The sequence below is a fragment of the Numenius arquata genome, chromosome 21, assembly GCF_964106895.1.
Source record: "Numenius arquata chromosome 21, bNumArq3.hap1.1, whole genome shotgun sequence".
NCBI lineage: Eukaryota > Metazoa > Chordata > Aves > Charadriiformes > Scolopacidae > Numenius > Numenius arquata.
The window spans coordinates 2,003,426-2,012,380 of NC_133596.1; the positions used below are offsets into that span (position 1 = coordinate 2,003,426).

At 65.0% G+C, this 8,955-nt stretch overlaps 2 protein-coding genes across 3 annotated transcripts; both read left to right on the forward strand.

Annotated features, from left to right (window-relative positions):
* Positions 1-586: 586 nt before the first annotated feature.
* LOC141474292 (cAMP-dependent protein kinase inhibitor alpha-like) lies at positions 587-901 on the forward strand. The gene is made up of 2 exons (XM_074162123.1): positions 587-731; positions 819-901. The coding sequence occupies exons 1-2, from the start codon at positions 587-589 to the stop codon at positions 899-901; spliced, it is 228 nt and encodes a 75-aa protein (XP_074018224.1).
* A 4,270-nt stretch (positions 902-5,171) lies between these two features.
* FABP3 (fatty acid binding protein 3) lies at positions 5,172-8,865 on the forward strand. Of its 2 annotated transcripts, none has more exons than XM_074162211.1 (4): positions 5,172-5,394; positions 6,107-6,279; positions 8,340-8,441; positions 8,554-8,865. In XM_074162211.1, exons 1-4 carry the CDS (start codon positions 5,322-5,324, stop codon positions 8,605-8,607), a joined length of 402 nt encoding a protein of 133 aa, XP_074018312.1. In that variant the 5' UTR covers positions 5,172-5,321; the 3' UTR covers positions 8,608-8,865. The 2 variants fall into 2 exon arrangements, with proteins under 2 accessions (XP_074018312.1, XP_074018311.1); XM_074162210.1 differs by having other exon boundaries at positions 5,322-5,398; positions 6,081-6,279; positions 8,554-8,856.
* The last annotated feature ends 90 nt before the right edge of the window (positions 8,866-8,955 follow it).

The window sequence follows — 8,955 nt, forward strand, 5'->3', positions numbered from 1 at the left end:
AGGCTCCGGGGAGACCTTAGAGCCCCTTCCAGTCCCTAAAGGGCTCCAGGAAAGCTGGGGAGGGACTCTGGATCAGGGAGGGGAGCCCTAGGAGGAGGGGGAAGGGTTTGACACTGAAAGAGGGGAGATGGAGCTGAGATGTGGGGAAGATCTTCTTTGCTGTGAGGGTGGTGAGAGCCTGGCGCAGGTTGCCCCGAGAAGCTGTGGCTGCCCCATCCCTGGAGGGGTTCAAGGCCAGGTTGGAGGGGGCTTGGAGCAGCCTGGTCTGGTGGGAGGTGTCCCTGCCCATGGCAGGGGGTGGGAATGGATGGGCTTTAAGTTCCCTTCCAACCCAAACCATTCTGTGATTCTGAGAACCCTGGAGACAGGGAAGTCCCATGGGCAGGGTGGCACCTGCCTTCAATCCTGGAGAGCCCAGTCCGGGTGGGCAGAGGGCTCAGCCCTGCTCCGGGGGCAGCTGCAGGCAGGGGGTGCTGCCCCCCCCCGCCTCAACCAGAGCATCCTGCCTGGACCAGAGCCGGGTCCCCTTCACCCTCCGTGCTCACAGGGGCTGACAGGGAGGGGACCGTGTCTCTCCAGGGTTAGCATGACCGAGGTGGAACCCGTGCTGGACTTCGCATCCTCCGGGAGAACGGGCCGGCGCAATGCCCTGCCCGACATCCTGGGCTCGCCGGCCGGCGTCAGCCCCTCCGACCTGCCCCTCAAGCTGGCCGAGATGTCCCTGAACGCAGGTGGGTGATGGGGAAGGTGGACAATGACGCGGGGGGGGCGGGGCGGGCAGGAGAGAAGATTCCTCATCCCCTGCTCTCTCCCGGCAGGAAGCGCCCAGGAGATGCAGTCGCCCTCGGCGGAGGTGCCCCCTCCGCAGCCCCCCAGCCCCGAGCTGAAGGACACGTCCTAACCCCGTGCCCGGCGGGGGGGGGACATTGCTGACCAGCGGAGGAAAGAGGAGGCTGCGGAGCATCAGCCCGGCTTTCCTGGCACGGCCGGAGTCCGCTGGGTTTTCCTCGGTGCCACCGCGGCGAGACCACCGGGCGTCATCCCCCCCCGCCGTGGGGGGAGCACCGCATGGCGGGGACCTGCCGTGACGAAGGGGCGACTCCCACCCGCGCCCTGGGCGAGGACCCGGGAGGGGGGGGGAATTATTTTTTTTTGCCTCCCCCGGGTGTGTGTTGGGGGGGGGGAGGAATATTTTTCTTCTGGGGCATTTGGCAGAGCCGAGCGCAGGGGGTTCGCGGGGGGGGGGGGGGGGGGGGGGGGGGCTTTCTCCTCGTGGCAGGAGCCGCCCGCGGGTGTTTCTGGCTGAGTGTGATGTTCACTGTGATGTTTTGGGTACCACCTCCGTCTCCTGCCCTTCCTTCCCGAGGGATCCAGGAGCCGCCTTCGAGAAGGGGCGGGGGGGTACCACTACACAACCCCAACACCACCCCCCCCCCTCAGCCCTTAAGCAAATCCCTCCCTCCAGCAGCCAGCACCGTGCTGAGGGGTCCCACCATGGACTGGAGCACCCCAGGGTGGTCCCTGCCCCGTGGGTGGGGGTGGTCTCGTGTCCTTATCCCGCGTCACCCCCTCCGCTGGCCCCGGGTCCCCGCGGGAGGAGGTAGCTCTGCCTCTGGGGGCGGTGGGGGGGGGGACACGGATGGACGGACGCGGGTCATTCCGGAGCGGGGGTGAGTGGGGGGATGCTGCTTTGGGCATCACCCCAGCCCCCCGTGCTGGGGCCACCCATGGGTGCCCGCGCCTGATCCCCTCCCGCAGCCCGGGGATCCCCCCCGCCCGGGTCCCGCAGCGCTTCGGGGACGTGCACGGAACGGAGACGGGCTTTTCCAGGCTCTGACCGCGCTGGGACGGGGACCCTGGGACAGGGACCCTCCTGTCGGGCACCGGGGGGGCTGGGGGAGGCGAGGCTGGGAAGGACTGGGGTTGCCCGGATCCCGCCCAGGCCGGGGGCTGGTTGCCCAGGCTGGGGTTTGCCGGCCGGAGGCTGGGGACGGGCAAGTGGTTGGACGTTGTGCTGGACCCAGCTCCATCACAGATGGTCGCCTATAGCTGTCGCTGTGGGACCAGCAAACAAATCTCCAAGCCCAGGCCCGCTCTGGCCACCGCCGGGGTGGTGACCGGGTCCGGGAGAGCTGCACGGGGCCACACGCAGGGCCACCATGTCCAGCAGCACCCCTAGCCGGCACCCCAGGGTGGCCCTGGCCACCCCCGGGCTCTTGGGCAAGGACATCAGCTGCCCAAGCCCTTGGTGTGGAGGCCAGCCCCGGCCAGGACGTAGCATCATGTGCGCATGGACATCCGTGTGCGTGGGCATCCACGCGTGTGCGTGTGCATGGACACCTATGTGCATGGGTGTGTGCGTGTATGGAGCACCCGCATGTGCGGGTGTTGTGCACATGGGTGTCAGTGTGCATGTATGGGTGTGTGGCTTGGGTGGCAGGTGGCTTGTTCTTGTGTGATCCTGTGGGTGAGTGTCCATGCTCATGTGTGTTCACGTGTGTGGGTGTCTGCACACAAGTGCTCATGTACACGGGAACTCATGTGCGTGGTGGGTCTCTGTCAGCAGGACTGTCCCTGTGGGTGGGTGTCCATGTGCGTGGGCAGCTGTGTGCATGTGTGCATGTGTGTCCGTGTGCATGTGTGTCCATGCTCATGTTCGTGGGCACCCATCTGTGCGGTGGGTCTTTGTGAGTGTGGGTGTTCATGTGCATGGGTGCTCCCGTGGGTGGACATCCATGTGCATGGTGGGTCTCTGGCAGCAGGACTGTCCATGTGGGTGGGTGCTCCTGTGGGTGGGTGTCTCTGTGCATGGGTGCCCATGTGCATGTGTGTCCATGCTCATGTTCATGGGCACCCATCTGTGCGGTGGGTCTTTGTGAGTGTGGGTGCCCATGTGCATGGGTGCTCCTGTGGGTGGGTGTCCATGTGGGTGGGTGTCCATGTGCATGGTGCAGCCCTGTGCATACATTTCCATGTGGCTGCATGCATGGGTGCTCGTGTGAGGGGTGGGTCTCTGTCAGCAGGACTGTCCATGTGGGTGGGTGGTCCTGTGGGCGGGTGTCTGTGTGCATGGGTGTCCATGTGCATGGGTGCTCCTATGGGTTGGTGGGTGTCCACGTGCATGGGTGCTCCTGGGGGTGGCTTTCAGGAGGGGGAGGGGGGCTGTCCATGTGCGTGGGTGTCTGTGTGCATGGGTGCTCCTGTGGGTGGGTGTCCATGTGGGTGGGTGTCCATGTACATGGGAAGCCCTGTGCGTGTGTGTCCATGTCCATGGGCATCTATGTGCGTGTTGAGTCTCTGTCAGCATGGGTGGCTCTGTGCATGGTGGGTGTCTGTCAGCAGGACTGTCCCTGTGGGTGGGTGCTCCTGTGGGTGGGTGTCCACATGCATAGACATCCATGTGCACGCACGTTTATATTCATGGGTGTCTATGTTCATGGGTGCTTGTGTGCATGGGCACCCATGCGTGTGGTGGGTCTCCATGAATGTGGGTGTCCACCTGCATGGGTGCTCCTATGGGTGAATTTCCATGGGGCAGGGGGGTGTCCCTGTGGGGGGGTATCCATGTGCATGGGTGCTCCTGCATGTAGGTGTCCATGTGCATGGGCAGCCACATGCGTATGTTGTCATGTGTGTAGGTGTCTGTGTGCACAGGCACCCATGTGTGTGGTGGGTCTCTGTGAGCGTGGGTGTCCACATGCATGTGGACACGTGTCGTCTTCTTCTGTGCATGGGTGCTCCTGTAGGTGGGTGTCCACGTGCGTGGGTGCTCACCCATGTGAGTGGGTGTCCATGTGCACGAGCAGCCGTGTGCGTGGTGGGCCTCCGTGTGTGACCATGGGTGTCCACATGCATGGGAGCTTCTCTGGGTGGGTGGGTGTCTCCGTGCATGGGCAGTCATACGTGTGAACGTCCACATCTCATGGTCCCACTCTCAGGGGGAACCTGGGAGCACGTGTGGGGACCAGGGCTGAGGGGACAGGGGACAGCCCCTGCCCTCTTCGTCCCCCCCAGGGCCATGCAGGTGGGTATGAGTGGGGGGCTCTGCCTCCCTGGGGACCTGTCTGGGGAATAAATCCTCCCCCTTTCCCTGGGAAGCTGTGCCCTGCGGGGTGTCCCAGCTGGAGCTGGGGGACAGCCACCCCGCGGGGTCTGGTGTCCGTCCCCCTGGGGACGCAAGCGAGGGGGTCCCTCTCGGAGCGGTGCCGGCAGGAGGAAGCTGAACACGAGCTCCCGGCTATTTTTGGGTGTCTGCGATGACACCTTGGGGCCAGGCAGAGGGAGAAAGTGTCCCCGTGTCCCTCCCGGACCTGGTTGCTTTGACCCAGATGTCCCCAAGATGGGAGGGAGGGAGAGGGAACACTGCGGCCACAGGGCTTGGGGACACCCGATTGCTCCCAGCTGGGACCCTCCTCTGCGCAGGGACAGGGGCGGGCAGTGGCATGTCCCCGGGGAGCCTGGGGACAGGGGACACTGAATCCCATGGCCACAGGTGACCCCCGACATGCTGGGAAGGGACCAGGGGACACATTGGCCCTGACCCCACTGCCACCGAAGCGAGGGGAGGGGTGTGGGGGGACGTACTGCGGGTCACATGGCCCCATGGCTGTCCTTGTCCCCAGTGTCCCACACACAGAACATCACTGGGGGCACACTTTTGTCCCCCCACACCCATAGGGCAGGGACAGGGTCACACGTGTCCCCACACCCCCCTGGATGCCTGACCCCCCCCACCCTGGCTGCTCCCTGTGCCTCAGTTTCCCCAGCTCAGCTTCCCTGTCCCCAGGACACGTTACCCTGAAGGACACTGCCACTGCTGGTGTCCCCATGTCCAGACCATGCCCCACCACCCACAGCCCCCCCCACCCTGGGGCTGCCATGGGGTGGGCACACACTTCCCATGTCCAGCTCTGCCCTGCCTCAGTTTCCCCATATCCCTCCCCCTTTGCCCACCCCGTGCCGCCGGCGCAGAGACCGTACACAACTCACAACACAACCGACCCACTCTGCTGTCCACACCTTTGCCTCAACCCAAACTGACCCTTCGCCACCAGGGGGGCCGGGCAGAGGGTGGTGGCCGGTGAGGGGTGACAGGGTGGCCGGGGGCCGAGGTGGCCGCTGGCAGCGCTGCCGAGGAGTATTTCTGGAGCGCGGTTGTGCTCTTTCCAATCATGTGATGAGGACATTATTTAAGGCGGCTGCGAGAGCGGCAGGCAGCTGCGAGCTGGGCGCTGCAGTGCCACACTCACAGCCAGCCGGAGACCCCCGGGCCCCCCCAGACACGTGTGTCGCCATCTGTCCCCCCCCCGCAACCCCTCACCATGGTGGACGCCTTCGTGGGCACCTGGAAGCTGGTGGATACGGCCAATTTCGATGAGTACATGAAGGCGTTGGGTGAGTAGGGGGGTCTGCGGGGGGGCGGGATGGAGGCAGGACATCACCCCCCTTTTTTTTCTACCCCCCTCATTTGCCTGGCTGAGCCCCCCCGAGCACACGGGGCTCTGCCTGCAGGGGGGATGCAGGCGGAGGGGGGAGGGGGGGCACCACTGGCTGGGCGGGGTGGATTTTGGGGGTCTCTGGGGCTTTCTGCTGGGGGCTTGGGCTGGGTAAGGGGGTGTCGTCCTTCCCTGCCCCCCCCCGGGGTCCCCCCTCGGCAGAGGGAGGGGATGCAGCCACTGGGGTGCAGGGAGGGAGACGCCTGGGACCCCTCCAGCCTCCATCCCTGCCCCCCCCCCGCGAGCCCTCCATCACCCACCCCTGTGCAGCTCTGGGGCAGCGCGGGTCCCCCACCCAAGAGCAGGCTGGAGGGGGGGGTGACACCGGTGTCCCCCCGCCCAGCCCCAGAGCTGGTGGGTGCTGGTGTGGCATCTGTCCCCAAGCAACGGCAGCGTTCTCAGCCACCCCCTCTTTGCTCCTGTCCCGGAGGCCCCCCCGGGCGTGGTGGGCACACACGGGGGACCCTGGGACTGCAAGTGGGGAGCAATTTTTGGGTTCACCCCCCAACACCAGGAGGGAGGAAGGGCTCTGGGGGGACGCCGGCAGGGCTGATGGCTGCATCCTGCCCCTCCACGCACCCTCAGCCCCCCCCAAACCTCGCACCCCGCAGGTGTGGGCTTTGCCACCCGGCAGATGGCCGGCCTCACCAAACCCACCACCATCATCGAGGTGGAAGGCGACAAGGTCACGGTGAAGACCCAAAGCACCTTCAAGAACACGGAGATCAGCTTCAAGCTGGGTGAGGAGTTCGACGAGACCACGGCGGATGACAGGCACGTCAAGGTGAGCCCCCATCGCCTACTCCCCCCCACCATGGGACCCCCCAGAAAGGGTTTGGGGGCTCTGCTGGATCCACCCATCAGCTCTTGGCTCTGGGGCTCCATCCTTTTTGCCTTCAGAAGGGTAAAACCGCTTTGCCCGCGGGGGCTGGTGCTCAAGCCTGGTCTCACCCAGCCACCCCCTGCCTCGTCACCCCGTTTTGCAGCGGGGTTTCCCCCCCGGGGAGCAGGACGGGGCCCCACTGCTGCCGGGAAGGTTGTGCAAGAACCAGGCTTGCAAACACCAACTGCCCACCCGGGGCCTTGCTCAAGAGGAGACGAAGGGACGTGGCGGGGTGGCGGCAAGTGTTGTCCCCACTCCGGGTGGGGAGAGGGACAGGGGTCCCCACGTTTGAGCCCCCCTTTGCTTGCCCTACAAAGCAGGCAGCTCTGCAGGGACAGAGCCGCCGGGCAACCCTGCCTGGCCAATGCCACCCCTGGGGATGATGCCTCCCGGGGGGCGGGGAGGCAACACCTCCCCACCTGGGCTGTTTCTCCCCATAAGAGCAAGGAAAAAAGGCTTTTAGAGGAGTCGGAGCTTCTTTCACGGCTTCTCCCATTCTACAGAGACACATTCCCTCGCAGCACTGCTCCAGCCCCTGCTTTTTCCCAGTTTCCCAGCTACCATGCACCATTAAATACACCATGCATGGAGCAGCCGGCAGCCCCATGTCCCCAGGGGGGACCTTGGGGAGGGGACCTCAGAGCTCGCTGGACACAAAACCCCTTCCTGGCCCCGAAGGAGCAAGGGAAAGGGCTGGGCACAAGGCGGGACGGGTGCGAGCAAGGCAGCAGTGCCGGGCAGAGGCAGGGCAGCACGTCCCTGCTCGCGGCGCTGCCACCACCCCGACCTCCTGGCTGCTGGAAACTATGTCCAGAGGAGACGTGTGACCTGCTGCCAGCTCCTGCCTGGGGACATGCCCTTCAGCCACCCCTCGGATGGTGGCCAGAGGGCACACAACAGGGCAGCGGGGCCAGGATGGCTGCCCGAGCCACGGACTGCATGCTATGGGGTACATGGGGTATCCAAACCGTGGGGCACCCAGGATGTGTGGGGTCCAGGGCTGTGGGACACCTGAGCTGTGCGGGGAGCCGAGTTTTGGGGAGACCCAAGGTGTGCAGAGACCCTGGCTGTGGGACACCCAAGCCATGTGGAGCACCTGAGTGGTGGGGACACCCCAGCTGTGGAGTGACCTGAGCTCTGTGGGGGTCCCCAAGCCATGTGGGGCACCCAAGGGGTGGGAACACCCCAGCTGTGAGGAGATCTGGGCTCTGGGGAGTGGGACCCTGAACCATGGGGGGGCACCTAAGCTATGGGGGCACCCAAGCTGTGGGGAGACCGAACCGATGGGGGCCACGGGAGGTCCCAAGCCATGGGAACCCTAAGCCTTGGGAAGACCCAAGGGGCAGCACCCAGCTCTGGAGGAGCTGGGTGGAGGACACAGGGCAGGCTGTACCTGTCCCCTGCTGTGCCCAGCCTGTTGTCACACCAACCTTGGCACCGGCCAGGGTTTCGGGGCTGAGCCAACAGCAGCTGCTGTGCAAACAGCGGCCCCGGCGAGCAGAGGCGTGTTTTCCCCCTCAGCCCCCCCGAAAACCCTCGCTGGGCCCTCTGGTTTCATGCACCGATACCTGCCCCACCTCTTTGATCCCCTCCGGCTCCGGAGCCGCGTTTGGGAGCAGCCAGACCAGGTCCTGGTAGCCCCAGAGCAGGATGCGGCCCCGGGCAGGGCTCCCTGCACTGGCCCTGGGTCAGGGAGGGCAAGGTCACCGTGATGGTGGCCACGGCAGGATTACTGGGGGGTGGCCAGAGCAGGATCTGGCCTCTGCTGAACCGGGCTGACAAAGTCAAGTGGGATGCTGCCAGGTGGGCATCTCACCGGTGGCAGCCAGACCCTGAGCCCCACAGGACTCCAGGGCGAGCACAAGGACAGCCGGTATTGTCCCCTCCGAGGGACACAGCCCCCCAGAGCCCACAAACCCCGGGGGAGGAGGGTAACGGCGGGTCTTGCTCTCTCCCCACAGTCCGTGGTGACGCTGGATGGGGGCAAACTCATCCACGTGCAGAAGTGGGACGGGAAGGAGACATCGCTGGTGCGGGAGCTGAAGGACGGGAAATTAATTCTGGTAAGGAAATAGAAATGGTTTTAAACTGGGGAGGTTCAGCCCAGGATGGGGCAAACTGGGAGCCGCACGGTCTCTGCACGACTAACCCCCCCACTGCCGTTTCTGCCACCAGACCCTCACCATGGGCAACGTCGTCTCCACCCGCACCTACGAGAAGGCGACATAAGACGCCATCCCCAGCTCCCCAACCCGTCACCCGGTGCCACATTCGCCCCCCCCCCGAATCGCCCCCATCCTCGCCCCGTGCCAGGCAGGGCTGGCTTGGAGCCCCCTGCGCCGGCCAGGGCTGCCCCCGTCGCCTCCCCAGGCCGTCTGGGGCTTGGGTGGTGGCTTCGTGGTTTGGGGTATGGTTTTTTTTTTTTTATTAAATAATGGGAAAACGCACATGGAAAAATAATAAAGGTCGCGTTGTTACAACTCTGTCATTGGTTTACTTGAAAAAAGGCTTTTTTGGAATGTGCTTACCCCAATGAGCCCCGCAGCTCCTAGCCAGGCTGTGGGGAGCAGCGTGGGG